The 16,411-nt window shown below is 44.0% G+C and overlaps 1 protein-coding gene across 1 annotated transcript in view; it reads right to left on the reverse strand.

The window, feature by feature from the left end:
* Positions 1–1,200: 1,200 nt before the first annotated feature.
* LOC124606395 (putative cyclin-dependent serine/threonine-protein kinase DDB_G0272797/DDB_G0274007) overlaps positions 1,201–16,411 on the reverse strand; it is a 63,535-nt gene continuing 48,324 nt past the window's right edge. The window contains exon 4 of the mRNA XM_047138376.1: positions 1,201–1,368. Within this exon, the coding sequence (XP_046994332.1) occupies positions 1,201–1,368 (168 nt within the window). The remainder of the gene's footprint in view (positions 1,369–16,411) is intronic.

Raw genomic sequence — 16,411 nt, forward strand, 5'->3', positions numbered from 1 at the left:
TAAGCAACTTACATTTCTGCACTCTTAAATTTCCTTCAAAACTTCCTTCTTTATCAATCGACTGAAGTTCTTGTTTGCTGCCCAAGGTTTCGTCACAATTACCATCCTTGTACCTATACTTCTCTGTCCACCTCCTGTGAGTGCTCATTTTAGAGACGTCAATTCCTCTTAAACTGAACTACCGACTGCAGTGTTCATTATTGCTGTATCTATTCGTATAGCCTCAGGGCACTTCAAATGCATCTCATCATTCCTAAGTCCTCCAGTATCTCAAGTCCTTACACATTGATTCTGCCGGACGAGTATCTTGAAGTTCAGTCTGCTCTTCATCATTACTAAATTGTGCTCCCAGTCTAAATCTGCTCCCGAGTACGGCTTACAGTCCAGTATCTGATTTCGGAATCTGTCTAAGCATTATGTAATATCTCTGTAATCTTTTACTACGTCCAGGCCTACTCGACGCATATCTCTTCCTCTCGTTATTTTTTTGAAGCGTGTATTCGCTATTACTAGCTGACATTTATTCCAGAACTCAATTAATCCGTCTGCTCTCTCATTCCTACTACAAAGTCCATACGCTCCCGCAAATTTGTCTTGTACTCCTCCCCCTCGTACCGAGTTCCAATCGCCCATGTGTAAGTTACGGAAGACTATACTTGCTTCCTCACAAGTATTACATGAAGTGCCCTCCACCACACACCATAATGTGGTGGTGGTGTGAAGATGAAGAAGAAGGGGATAGGGAGACACACACACACACACACACACACACACACACACACAGAGAGAGAGAGAGAGAGAGAGAGAGAGAGAGAGAGAGAGAGAGAGAGAGAGACAGTCAGAGTTCTTTAAAGCGAGTGGAACCGACAGGGGTGGCGCATTGGTTGAAAACACACTGGACTCGCATTCGGGAGGACCACGGTTCAAATCCGCATGTGACCATCCAGATTTAGGTTTTCCGTGGTTACTCTAAATCGCTCCAAGCAAATACCGGGATGGTTTCTTTGAAAGGGCACGGCCGATTTATCCTTGACACAATTCGATGATGTGCACCGTCTCTAATGAACTCGATGTCGATGAGACATTAAACCCAGTCTTCCTTCTTTAAAGTGTGTACAGTTGTTAGAGGTTCATTCTTAGCGTTTGACCAAACAGATCCGTTTCAGAAACGCTGCGAGCAGGCGGTACACAAAGTTTTTGTTAACACAATGTGTGTAAGCGGTACCTGCGCGCAGCGGCGTCCCAGAAGGCAGTGCGCTGCAGCCTGCGGTGGTGGAGGCGCGGGTGCAGCGCGCAGTCGTTGGCCTCACTGCCGTAGCCCGAGGTGTCGCCCTCGTCCTCACGGCAGCTGCACTCCGCCTGGCTCTCCTGCAGGCAGTAAGCACTCTCTGTATACACCTTCAGGCTGGAAGCAGCTTTACTGTACGTTTCTCACACCTCCCTAATAACAGAAGCAGCTTCGCATAGGTAGCATTAAGTTTATACGGCCAGATGACTTGACTGGTGTAGCATGTTTTGTTATGGGGCCACAAATAAAATTCAGAGAACGTAGTTAAGCAGGTGAATATCATCACTTTCAACCAACTTATGTGATGTAAGACGCGATGATAGCAGCGTACGCCAGGAAAGTTGTCTGGAAGCATGAATGGTATGTGTTCCATACTAAATTGGCTTTTGGAGCGACATCTCATGGCAATGATGGGAGTACATCGTGATGTAAGTGATAACATTTACAACCAGTGTAAATACTGTATGACACACGCACGCACGCACGCACACACACACACACACACACACACACACACACACACACACACACACACACATATATATATATATATATAGTGATCCATTGATCGTGACCGGGCCAAATATCTCACGAAATAAGCGTCAAACGAAAAAATTACAAAGAACGAAACTTGTCTAGCTTGAAGGGGGAAAAAACCAGATGGCGCTATGGTTCGCCCGCTAGATGGCGCTGCCATAGGTCAAACGGATATCAACTGCGTTTTTTTAAATACTAACCCCCATTTTTTATTACATATTCGTGTAATACGTAAAGAAATATTAATGTTTTAATTCGACCACATTTTTCACTTTGTGACAGATGGCACTGTAAAAGTCACAAACATGTGGCTCAGAATTTTAGACGAACAGTTGGTAACAGGTAGGCTTTTTAAATTAAAATTACAGAACGTAGGTATGTTTGAATATTTTCTTTCAGTTGTTCCAATGTGATACATGTACCTTTGTGAAGTTATCATTTCTGAGAATGCATGCTGTTACAGCGTGATTACCTGTAAATACCACATTAATGCAATAAATGCTCAAAATGATGTCCGTCAACCTCAATGCATTTGGCAATACGTGTAACGGCATTCCTGTCAACAGCGAGTAGTTCGCCTTCCGTAATGTCCGCACATGCATTGACAATGCGCTGACGCGTTGTTGTCAGGCGTTGTCGGAGGATCATGATGGCAAATATCCTTCAACTTTCCCCACAGAAAGGAATCCGGGGACGTCAGATCCGGTGAACGTGCGGGCCATGGTATGGTGCTTCGGCGACCAATCCACCTGTCATGAAATATGCTATTCAATACCGCTTCAACCGCACGCGAGCTATGTGCCGGACATCCATCATATTGGAAGTACATAGTCATTCTTTCATGCAGCGAAACATCTTGTAGTAACATCGGTAGAACAGTACGTAGGAAATCAGCATACATTACACCATTTAGATTGCAATCGATAAAATGGGGGCCAATTATCCTTCCTCCCATAATGCCGCACCATACATTAACCCGGCAAGGTCGCTGATGTTCCATTTGTCGCAGCCATCGTGGATTTTCCGTTGCCCAATAGTGCATAAGATGCCGGTCTACGTTACCGCTGTTGGTGAATGACTCTTCGTCGCTAAATAGAACGCGTGCAAAAAATCTGACGTCGTCCCGTAATTTCTCTTGTGGCCAGTGGCAGAACTGTACACGAAGTTCAAAGTCGTCGCCATGCAATTCCTGGTGCATAGGAATATGGTACGGGTGCAATCGATGTTGATGTTGGATTCTTAATACGGACGTTTTTGAGATTCCCGATTCTCGCGCAATTTGTCTGCTACTGATGTGCGGATTAGCTGCGACAGCAGCTAAAACACCTGAATGAGATTTTCACTCTGCAGCGGAGTGTGCGCTGATATGAAACTTCCTGGCAGATTAAAACTGTGTGCCCGAGCGAGACTCGAACTCGGGACCTTTGCCTTTCGCGGGCAAGTGCTCTAGCATCTGAGCTACCGAAGCACGATTCACGGCCGGTCCTCACAGCTTTACTTCTGCCAATATCTCGTCTCCTACCTTCCAAACTTTACAGAAGCTCTCCTGCGATCCTTGCAGAACTACCACTCCTGAAAGAAAGGATACTGCGGTGACATGGCTTAGCCACAGCCTGGGGGATGTTTCCAGAATGAGATTTTCACTCTGCGGTGGAGTGTGCGCTGATATGAAACTTCCTGGCAGATTAAAACTGTGTGCCCAGCTGAAACTCGAACTCGGGACCTTTGCCTTTCGCGGGCAAGTGCTCTACCATCTGAGCTTAAACACCTACTCGGGCATCATCATTTGTTGCAGGTCGTGGTTGACGTTTCACATGTGGCTGAACACTTCTGTTTCCTTAAATAACGTAACTATACGGCGAACGGTATGGACACTTTGATGATGTCGTCCAGGATACCGAGCAGCATACATAGCACACGCCCGTTGGGCATTTTGATCAGAACAGCCACACATCAACACGATATCGACCTTTTCCGCTATTGGTAAACAGCCCATTTTAACACGGGTAATGTATCACGAAGCAAATACCGTCCGCATTGGGGGAATGTTACGTGATATCACGTTCTTACACGTTTGTGACTATTACAGCACCATCTATCAAAAAGCGAAAAAAGTGGTTCAACTAAAACATTCATATTTTTTTACGTACTACACGAATATGTAATAAAAAATGGGGGTTCCTATTTTAAAAAAAACGCAGTTGATATCCGTTTGACCTATGGCAGCGCCATCTAGCGGGCCAACCATAGCGCCATCTGGTCTCCCCCTTCAAGCTAGACGAGTTTCGTTCTTTGTAGTTTTTTCGTTTGAATATATATATATATATATATATATATATATATATATATATATATATATATATATATATATACTCCTGGAAATGGAAAAAAGAACACATTGACACCGGTGTGTCAGACCCACCATACTTGCTCCGGACACTGCGAGAGGGCTGTACAAGCAATGATCACACGCACGGCACAGCGGACACACCAGTAACCGCGGTGTTGGCCGTCGAATGGCGCTAGCTGCGCAGCATTTGTGCACCGCCGCCGTCAGTGTCAGCCAGTTTGCCGTGGCATACGGAGCTCCATCGCAGTCTTTAACACTGGTAGCATGCCGCGACAGCGTGGACGTGAACCGTATGTGCAGTTGACGGACTTTGAGCGAGGGCGTATAGTGGGCATGCGGGAGGCCGGATGGACGTACCGCCGAATTGCTCAACACGTGGGGCGTGAGGTCTCCACAGTACATCGATGTTGTCGCCAGTGGTCGGCGGAAGGTGCACGTGCCCGTCGACCTGGGACCGGACCGCAGCGACGCACGGATGCACGCCAAGACCGTAGGATCCTACGCAGTGCCGTAGGGGACCGCACCGCCACTTCCCAGCAAATTAGGGACACTGTTGCTCCTGGGGTATCGGCGAGGACCATTCGCAACCGTCTCCATGAAGCTGGGCTACGGTCCCGCACACCGTTAGGCCGTCTTCCGCTCACGCCCCAACATCGTGCAGCCCGCCTCCAGTGGTGTCGCGACAGGCGTGAATGGAGGGACGAATGGAGACGTGTCGTCTTCAGCGATGAGAGTCGCTTCTGCCTTGGTGCCAATGATGGTCGTATGCGTGTTTGGCGCCGTGCAGGTGAGCACCACAATCAGGACTGCATACGACCGAGGCACACAGGGCCAACAACCGGCATCATGGTGTGGGGAGCGATCTCCTACACTGGCCGTACACCACTGGTGATCGTCGAGGGGACACTGAAAAGTGCACGGTACATCCAAACCGTCATCGAACCCATCGTTCTACCATTCCTAGACCGGCAAGGGAACTTGCTGTTCCAACAGGACAATGCACGTCCGCATGTATCCCGTGCCACCCAACGTGCTCTAGAAGGTGTAAGTCAACTACCCTGGCCAGCAAGATCTCCGGATCTGTCCCCCATTGAGCATGTTTGGGACTGGATGAAGCGTCGTCTCACGCGGTCTGCACGTCCAGCACGAACGCTGGTCCAACTGAGGCGCCAGGTGGAAATGGCATGGCAAGCCGTTCCACAGGACTACATCCAGCATCTGTACGATCGTCTCCATGGGAGAATAGCAGCCTGCATTGCTGCGAAAGGTGGATATACACTGTACTAGTACCGACATTGTGCATGCTCTGTTGCCTGTGTCTATGTGCCTGTGGTTCTGTCAGTGTGATCATGTGATGTATCTGACCCCAGGAATGTGTCAATAAAGTTTCCCCTTCCTGGGACAATGAATTCACGGTGTTCTTATTTCAATTTCCAGGAGTGTATATATATATATATATATATATATATATATATATATATATATATATATATATATGTGTGTGTGTGTGTGTGTGTGTGTGTGTGTGTGTATGTGTGTGTGTGTGTGTGTGTCAGAGAGAGAGAGAGAGAATTACTGTGTGTCGGACAGTGGCTGGCGTGACACAACCAAAACAAAAAATGATCTACATGTTTACCTCGTGTTACACCATTCTTCTTGTGAAGCTTAGCAAATCCTGTGATGTATTGCTGAGACTCATTACTATAATTCTTCCGCAATTCTTTGTCGTGGCTTTCTTCGCCGTGCCACGCAAAGAATGTGTCAACATCCAAAGAAACTTTATCATTTCCCCTTCCCCGTCCTTATACTGTATATACATAACAGATTTAGGAGAAGTTGTCAGGGCTCCCTTCCCCTACTCTCCACCCACTTCTTAAGTCTTGGTACGAAACCGCATCCCTCTTCACTCTCGCAAATCCCTCCTCCAAATATCCGCCCACACAAACACCCTCTTACGCCCTACCTCGAATGCTATTTTCCCATGAAACCCCTAACCCTGGCAGTCTACACCCACTCATCACTCTTCTGTGTATCTATTTTAATCAGTCGGCACCTCAGTACTTACATTGGCTTAATGGCTCTGAGCACTATGCCACTTAACTTCTGAGGTCATTAGTCGCCTAGAATTTAGAACTAATTAAACCTAACTAACCTAAGGACATCACACACATTCATGCCCGAGGCAGGATTCGAACTTGCGACCGTAGCGAGTACTTACATTTTAACTTATGCAACTGTTCATCTTTCGTTTATATTGTACGAAACATTTCATTCATCTGTGTCCATATCTTAATTAATCAACAAGCCAGCCTTTTATATTTCAGCTTATGCAACTGATGATCTGTCATTTTATTGTGTCAAATATTCATTTTCGTCAGCCGCCATGTCCAATTTTATAACTCGTTTTAAAATTTTTCTATCATGCGACTGAAGAGCGGCAAATTGTATTTGCTGACAGCAGGGAGGGAGGGATTAAATAATAATAATTACACGTTAAACTGCAGCTCCCGTTTTCCCGGATGGCTAACGAGTTAGGGACAAGCAAATCGCCTAAGTAACATCCAGTTGGTTGCAATTGCTTCAGAACAAATGCATGATGAAAAAAAACACATGGTTTTCAATTACTCATGTATAGAGTAAACCGCAGCATGGGATGCAGTTTTATTTATGTGTAGAAAGTTTTGCAGCAGTGGAACAGTTGACTCAACATTCAGTTTATTGCTTTCCTTGAGTGAAACGTGAATGCTCGGTGGGGCGAAGGACATAATTTTTTTGGACAGTTTCGAATTATACAGAAGACTGATAAACGAATCTCCACTGGCGACCAGTAGAATTTGATTTTCTAAAGATCACAAATACATGGGCACGATCTTTTTGAATGGGGTTCGGAAATTTCTTGCAGATGAATATGCAACATTTCGAAATACTTCTGCGGATGGCTGATGGAAGTATTTAGAAATATGACTACATTTTCAGACCGGCAATTTCTGTTTCCGTCAGATTACCAGTTCCAATTCGCACTCTTAATTCACTGCAAATTCTTCGAACAATAGGCAGTGGGTTACTCGACTTTGAAATATCATAGTAACTGTGAACAATAACGAAAAGATAACCACCTCATTATCAGGCTGTGATGTGAGGAAATTAGGAATAACATTTAGAAGCCCGTGATCATAGTGAAATTTCGTTGTCAGATAATGTTATTCGTAGGTAAGATGCTTTTCACTTCACAAAACTAAAAAAATCATTAATTACCTTCATACTCGTTTTGGTTGAAACGTGTTCAAATCCTCGATCGGTCATATAAATTTAGGTGTTGCACGTTTTTTTTTCTAAAACACTACGGCAAGCGTCGGCATGGTTCCTTTGGACAGGAAACTGCCGATTTTTTTCCTTAACTTCGCCCATTCTGCGTTTGTGCTCCATATATATGGCCTCTTTAAGCCCTAAATTCTTTTTAATTTAATTCCGCACCCACAATCAAAACAGTAACAAACGAAGTACTTCAATTAATCGTTTAGAGAAGGAAATACACAACTGATCAAGAAAAGGGAGGAATACATCAATATAAGTCACTCAAGAAATCGAAAACGAAATGGTCATCGAAAGGACAGGTTTCGCCTATAAAGGTCCAAACAACTTCCAGTGAAATTAGAAGTAAGAACGTCAATATTAGGAGGGCAAAAGGAGTTCCACAGCTAAACCGCAGAGAATAGAAATGATAGGTGAGAGAAGCACATTGAGGAACTGTTTGCTGACATGATAGGAAGATGTCGATATGGAAGCCTTAGGAGCCAGCGTTTACAGAGCTTTGGAAGGCTTGCGATCAAACTATCAGAAGGTATAGATACATTTTCTAGGAATCTCTGAAATCATTGGGGGATGTTAAAACCAAATGATTATTCAAGTTACGGTGCAGAATCTATGAGGTAGTGGAAATATCAATGCACTTTCGGAAGAATGTCATTCCTACTGCACAAGCCCAAAGAAAATAACTACCTTACAATAAGCAAAAGCTCTCATGTATCCAAGTTGCTGATAAGAATATTAATATACAGAAGAATGGAAAAGAAAGTTGACGATGTCTCAGATAACGATCAGATTGGCTCTAGGAAGGATAAAGGCGGCAGAGGGGCAATTCTGACGTTGCGATGGATACTGGAAGAAAGCCTTGAGAAAATTCTAGACACGTCATAGGATTTCTCGACACATAGGATTTTCCGACTCAGAAAAAGTGCAAGATGTTAGAAATTCTTATAAAATACAGCAAGAGAGACAATGTACAATATGTACTAGAACCAAGAGGGAACAATAATGAAAGAGCAAGACAGAAGTGCCCGGATTAAAAAGAATGTAACGCAAGGACATGTCTTCTTCCTCTACTGTTCAACCTACACATCTAAGAACAATTACGGAAGTAAAAATCATGTTCTGATGGATTAAAATTTACGATGAAGGCGGTCAATAATGTGATTGACTAAATTGCTGTTCTAAGTGAGGAAAAGTTACAGCACCTTTTGAACGGATTAGACAGTCTAATGAACAACGAAAATAGCTGCAGAAGTGAAGGAAATGTGCTATCTTGGAGGCCAAATTCCGCGTCACTGACGAGGCTAGGAGCATATAAACAAACAAACTAACACAAGCAAAGAGAGCATTCGTAGACAAAAGAAATCTTCTGGTAACAAACATACGCCTTAATCTGAAGAAGAAACTGCTGAGACGGTATGTCCAGTGTACAGCATTCACTGGGAGTGCATCATGAGCCGACGAAAAATCGGAATCGAAGAGAATAGTAACGTTTGAGATGTGGTGCAACACAGAACGATGCTGAAAATGTGTAGACTGATATAAGGTAAGAACTGGGGAGGTCCTCCAGTGGTCGGTGAAGAAGGAAGTACGTGTAAAACACCAAACAGATGAAGGCACAGGATGACAAGATATGTGTTAAAACAACAGAGAATAGCCTCCTTGGTATTAGGAGCCGGGTGGAGGGAGGAAGGAGCAGAGAGGCAAACTGTATATGAAAACAGACGCAGGAATGCATCCAACAAATAATGAAGATTAACTTCTCACGGTCGCGGTTCGCAGTCATGGAGAATTTTTTAAAGGACGTCATATTCGCCGTTGACTGTAGAAATTATTTCTTTCTTTCACAATTGCAATTTCGGCATTTGAGCCATTTTCAAGTGGTGCTGAAAAACATTTTGCTTCAGTACTTGTCAGGGTTTAAAATCCTCAGACACATATACATGTCGAAGGATGTACACTATGTATTAGGTGCCTTGTGCTGCCACCTACTGCCAGGTACTCCATATCAGCGACCTCAGTAGCCATCAGATATCGAGAGAGAGAGCAGAGTGGGGCGCTCCGCCGAACTCACGACCTTCGAACGTGGTCAGGTGATTGGGTGTCACTTGTGTCATGCGTCTGTACGCAAGATTTCCACACTCCTAAACATCCCTAGGTCCACTGTTGTGAAATGGAAACGTGGAGGGACACGTACAGCACAAAAGCATACAATCTGACCTCGTCTCTTGACTGACAGAGACCGCCGACAGTTGAAAAGGGTCGTAATGTGTAATAGGCGGCCATCTATCCATACCATCACACAGGAATCCCAAACTGCATCAGGACCCACTGCAAGAACTATGACAGTTAGGTGGGACGTGAGAAAACTTGGATTTCTTGGTCGAGCGGCTGCTCTTAAGCCACACATCACGCTGCTAAGTGCCAAATGACGGCTCGCTTGGTGTGAGGAGAGTAAACACTGGGTGACTGAACAGTGAGAAAAACCTTGTGTGGAGTGAGGAGTCACGGTACGCAATCTGGCGATCCGATGACAGAGTGTGGGTATGGCGAGTGCCCGGTGAACATCATCTGGCAGCGTGTGTAGTGCCAACAGTAAAATTCGGAGGCGGTGGTGGTATGGTGTGGTCGTGCTTTTCATGGAGGGGGCTAGTACCCTTGTTGTTTTGCGTGGCACTATCACAGCACAGGCCTAAGTTTATGTTTTAAGCACCTTCTTGCTTCCCACTGCTGAAGGGTTGGCGATTGCGTCTTTCAACACGATCGAGCACCTGTTCATAATGCACGGCGGGGGGCGGAATGGTTACACGACAATAACATCCCAGGAATGGGCTAGCCTGCGCAGACTCCTGACCTGAACCCTATAGAACATCTTTGGCATGTTTTGGAACGCCGACTTCGTTCCAGGTCTCACCGACCTTCATCGATACCTCTCCTCAGTGCAGCACCCCGTGAAGAATGGGCTGCCATATCCCAAGAAACCTTCCAGTACCTGATTGAACATATGCTTGCGAGAGTGGAAGCTTTCATCAGGGCTAAGGGTGGGCCAACACCATACTGAATTCCAGCATTACCGATGGAAGGCGCCACGAACTTGTAAGTCATTTTCATCCAGGTGTCCTGATACCTTTGATCACATAGTGGATATACATTACGTCAGAAGATTTTTTAAAGTCTGACATGTGCTGAAGCAAAACGTTTTGCAGTACCACATGAAAATGACCCAAAGGCCGGAGTTACAATGGTGAAACAAATAATTTCTACAGTCAACGACGAATATGTTGTCCTCTTCCACGCCTACAAAATTACTAATACAATGGCGGTACTTGATACCCTCTAGGAGACTATGATAAAAGAAGTGAAATTTCGTTGACATACCGTATTATTGATAGGTAAGGTGCTTTTCAGTTCAGCTAGGTATGAGATTCGTTTATTGTCTCTGTACTCGTTTTCGGGCAGAGCAGAGTTCCAAACTCTCGATCGGTCAATAAAATGAAAATATTTCGTCGCTTTTCTAAATTGCTATGGCAGACACTGGGATGGATTCTTTGAAGAGTGCGCTGCTTCTTTCCTTCCGCAATTCGAGCTTGTGCTTCGTTTCTAATGTCCTCTTTAAACCCAAATTTTCCTTTTCAATTACTTCCACATTCACGCGTAAAGCAGAAGTTGTACGCCTATAAGCTAGTGCGCGGCAACCCGCAATACCGCCTGGAAGTGCTGTATCTTTGTTGGAAAGGGCGGCTTGATGTTTTACCCGGCAGTAGTAATCCGCTCACTGGAATGGGAACATGGCATCATTTAGCCCCTAACCACAATGACACCTTCAGTATTTTAAGGCGGCGATGACATCGCGGAGATAACCACGTCAGTGTCAAAACGGTATAGCGCTACAAGCATGACAAGACACTAAGGTCATTTACATTTATACTTACTCTTCGGAAGCCAACTGACGGTCTGTGGCAGACGGTACTTCTGATAGCATTGAAATGTTCACTTTTCCGAGTTCCATTCACGAACGGTGCGTGAGAAGAACGACTTTTGGTAGACTTCCGTAAGATCTCTAATTTCTCTTGTATTTTAGTCGTTGTCATTTCGCGAGACATGTGTGGAAGAGGTAAATCTTCGACAGACTGTGTAGCGACACGGAGAGTTATCGGCAGCGCCGTTTCCGGAGGCACCGTGGCCTTCCTTCCAACGTACGCTCTCGGAATGTCAACAATAAACCTCTTTGGGTGCACAAGGCCTCTCTCGTAGCGTCAGCCACTGGAATTTGTTAAACTCCGTAACGCTATTACACTTACTAAAAAATACAAACCAAAGACGGCAGGGAGATGCGGAAAGATACCACTACAGAATATGATGATGAGGTAGAGATTCCGAAATCAGCTGCTCGATTGCAAGTCGTACCCAGGAGCAGATATAGACTCAGATCACAATTTAGTAATGAAGAGTAGGCTGTAAGTTTTAACAGACAAGTCAGGAAGAATCAATGTGCAAAAAAAAAAAAAAAAAAAAAAAAAAAAAAAAATGAGCTACGCAAGTTACTAAGGCATACGCTTCAAGTTCTCTGAGGTTATAGATACAGCGATAGTGAATAGCTCAGCAGGCAGGTTAGCTGAAGAGGAATGGTCATCTATAAAAAGGACAATCACAGAAGTGGAAAGAAAAACGTAGATTCAAGGAAGTTAACTACTAAGAAACTATTGGTAACTCAAGACATACTTCACTTGATCGACCAAAGAAGGAAGTACAAAGATGTTCAGGGATATTCAGGTAGACAGAAGTACAAGCCACTTAGGAATGAAATAGATAGGTAGAGCAGGGAAGCTAAGGCGAAATTGCTGCATGAAAAAGGTGAAACAATCGAAAAAGAACAGATTGTCCTAAAGACTGACTCAGCATATAGAAAAGTCAAAACAACCTTCGGTGCAATTAAATGCGAGACTGGTAACATTAAGAGTGCAGTGGGATTTCCACTGTTGAAAGCAGAGGAGAGAGAGGATAGATGGAAAGAGTGCACTGACAGCCTCTTTGAGGGGAAGACTCATCCGATGACATAATAGAAGAAGAAACAGGAGTCGACAGGGAAGAGATAGCGGATCCAATAATCGAATCGGAATTTAAGTGTGCTATGGATGACTTAAGATCAAATAAGGCAGAAGGGATAGATAACATTCCATCGGAATTTCTAAAATCACTGAGGGAAGTCGCAACAAAACGACTATTCAGGTTAGGTGTAGAATATATAAGACTGACGATATACAAACAGACTTTCGGGAAAGCATCATCTCCAAAATTACGAAGATAGCAAGAGTCTACAAGTGCGAAAATTATGACACAATCAGCCTAATAGCTCATGCATCCAAGTTGCTGACAAAAATAATACACTGAAAAATGGAAAAGAAAATTCAGGATTTGTTAGATGACGATCACTTTGGGTTTAGGAAAGGTAAAGGTACCAGAAAGAGGTTTCTGACGTCTTCATAGTATCTGTCGACATGGAAAAGTGTTCCACAATGTCAAATGGCGCAAGATGTTTAAAATTCTGAGGAAAGTAGGCGCAAGCTATAGAGAAAGATGGGTAATATACAGTATGTACCAGAACCATGGGAGAACAATAAGACTGGAGGACCAAGAACGAAGTGCTAGGTTTAAAAAGGGAGAAAGGTAGGAATGTAGTTATTGGCCGTTACTCTTATATCTATGTATCGAAGAAGCAATGACGGAAATAAAGAAAGGTTCAACAGAAATATTGAAATTCCGGGTGAAGCGATATTAGCGTTTAGATTCACCGATGACACTGCTATCTTAATGCGAAAATAAAGAAGAATTACAGGATCTGTTGAGTAATATGAACAGTATAATGAGTGCAGAATACAGATTGACAGTAAATCGAAGAAAGACAAAAGTAATGATAAGTAGCAGAAATGAGAAGAGCGAAAAACGTAACATAATAATTGGCGATCACGAGGCAGATGAAGTTACGTAATTCTGCTACCTAAGCAGCAAAATAACCCATCACGAACGGAGCAAGGTGGACATAAAAAGCAGACTAACACTGGAAAAAAGGGCGTTCCTGGCCAAGAGAAGTCGACTATTATGAAACATAGGTATTAATTTGAGGAAGAAATTTCTTAGAATACACCTTTGGAGCACAGCATTGTATGATAATGAAACATGGACTGCGGGAAAACGGGACAGGAGAGAATCGAAGCATTTGAGATGTAGTGATAAGGTAAGGAATGAGGAGGTTCTCCGGAGAATCGGTGAGGAAAGGAATTCATGGAAAACACTGACAAGGTGAAGGGACAGGATGGTAGGACATTTGCTAAGACATCAGGAAGTAACCTCTATCGTACGCGAGGGAGCCGTCGAGAAACTGCAGGGGAAGACAGAGATTTGGATGTATCCAGTAAATAACTTAGGATGCAGGATGCAAGTGCTACTATGAGGTGAAAATACGGGCGGCCGCATCAAACCAGCCATAATACTGATGACAAAAAAGTGACGAAACGTGTTGTTCCTCGTTGCATCTTCTCAGTCTCTTCTACTAACATAACATGGTAAGGGTCCCGAAGTCACCAGCAATACTCAAATAGCTGGTTTTGCAAGTGTTTTGGAAGCCAGTTGTTTCGTGGATAAACTACATTTCCTTTAGAGTCTTCCAAAGAACCTCGGTCTGACATCTGCTTTTTCTACAGTTTGTTTTATGTCGTCAGTCAACTTTACGTCGATCCAGACGGTGACTCATACGCTTTTTTTTTTTTTTTTTGGGTGATTTATCATCAAGAGCATAATCGAATATTAGTGGATCTTTCCGTCTACTTTTGCGGAATACGTTACAAGTCACTACATTCTTCAAATATTTCAACTTTCCTACAGGCAACAGCATCATCTGCGAACAGCTTCGTAGAGCTTCTGCTGCATAACTTGTATACACTGAAGAGCCAAAGAAACTGGTACAACTGCCTAATGTCGTGTAGGGCCCTCGCAAGCACTCAGAACTGCCGCAACAACACGACGTGGCATGGACTCGAATAATGTCTGAAGTAGTGCCGGAGGGAACTGACTCTATGAATCCTGCGGGGCTAACCATAAATCCGTAAGAGTACGAGGTGGTGCGGATCTCTTCTGAACAGCACGCTGCAAGGCACCCCAGATATGCTCAATAATGTTCGTGCCTGCAGCTCCCTCAGCATCCGATAGAGAGATTTCCTAAAGAAAGAAGGTAGAATAAGGCAACTGATCAGTATGTACCGAAACTGTGCCTTTTTGACATCAGAACTAAAGATTATCGCAATAGGAACAAACTTGATGCAGCATTAAACGAAATCCGCTTTAAGAGACAATAGTGGAGGAAATTAAAAATAAAATAAGAACTCCGCGTTGATAGTACTGCCAGAACGACGTGTCACTGTGACCTCGAAGGGAAGTGGTTTTGGGTGTGAGGACGTTTACGTATTGAAAGTACTGTTCTTTGACAGACTCTGATCCGCCAGTGTCACGGAATCTTAGAGTAGCTGACAGCTTTTCAGAAAGAATAATTGCTGTTCCCATCGCAGTGTCCTGCTTACGTTAATTTCTGTTGCGCAGGACCACCAGGAATTAGTAATTACCGACGCTCATCCTCACGTAACGAGTATTAGAGCTATGAACGAAGTTAGTTTAGAAGAATGTCGAGATTCCCCTCTCCTCGCGCATGCTCATCAATTTTTTTCACCCGTAACCACCGTTAACTTCTTTTTGTGTTGTTCACTACAACGGCATATAGTGCAGCAGCCTCAGAGAAAGCAAAAATTGTTGATCTCCTGCTGGAGCTCGACGCATTGATGATGTTCTCTGCGAGCAGTACTTCTGTTCTCTTTGTGGCGCTTCCATCCACTCTGAGCTTTTTCCGCTTGCTTCAGTGAGCCCTTTGGTGCGAGCTTTAAGGAACGAGCAAGTAGGCATTAAAGAACTGCGGAGCAGGCCGCATGCAAACCAATGTTTATCCCAGTTTATAAGTGTACTGGCTCTGAGCGCTATGGGACTCAACTGCTGAGGTCATTAGTCCCCTAGAATTTAGAACTAGTTAAACCTAACGACATCACAAACATCCATGCCCGAGGCAGGATTCGAACCTGCGACCGTAGCGGTCTCGCGGTTCCAGACTGCAGCGCCTTTAACCGCACGGCCACTTCGGCCGGCTTATAAGTGTACTCCATCGCCTTTCGTGACATCTAGTGGTCACTAAAATTTTGTATTTGTGGGTATCCACAGCCTTCAGAAGTTTAGTAAACGTAAACATCGTCCGTAGTAGGCTGTAACGTGATTTTTATTTAATCGTGCGATTAGCTAATTTCGACTACTTCTCATTGTCAAGCACTTGTAAAACCAACAAGAAACAGCACTACATTGTCTGCATCCATAGTATTTATAAATAACACTTTACACACCTCACATTAAGATAAAACATTAATGCACAAATTTCTTACATCTACAGGGTAACTGGCCTGTGGCTGTAAGAAGTTCATGCAGTAATGTTTTATTTTAATGTGAGGTGTGTGAAGTGTTCGTTATACACGCGAAATATGCACACAATGTAGTGCTTTTCCGTGTTGGTTTTACAAGTGTCTGACAATGCCAACTAGTCAAAATTAGCTAATCGCACTATTAAATAAAAATAACGTTACAGCCTACTACGAACCATGTTTAAGTTTTTTAAGTATCTAGTGGTCAATTTCATATTACATAGGTGTTACCAGATGCGTTTGATCAAGATAGTGTAGTATTACACTACTGGCCATTAAAATTGCTACACCACAAAGATGACGTGCTACAGACGCGAAATTTAACCGACAGGAAGAAGATGCTGTGATATGCAAATGATTAGCTTTTCAGAGCATTCACACAACGTTGGCGCCGGTGGCGATACCTACAACGTGCTG

This window comes from Schistocerca americana, chromosome 3 (assembly GCF_021461395.2).
Source record: "Schistocerca americana isolate TAMUIC-IGC-003095 chromosome 3, iqSchAmer2.1, whole genome shotgun sequence".
NCBI classification, from domain to species: domain Eukaryota; kingdom Metazoa; phylum Arthropoda; class Insecta; order Orthoptera; family Acrididae; genus Schistocerca; species Schistocerca americana.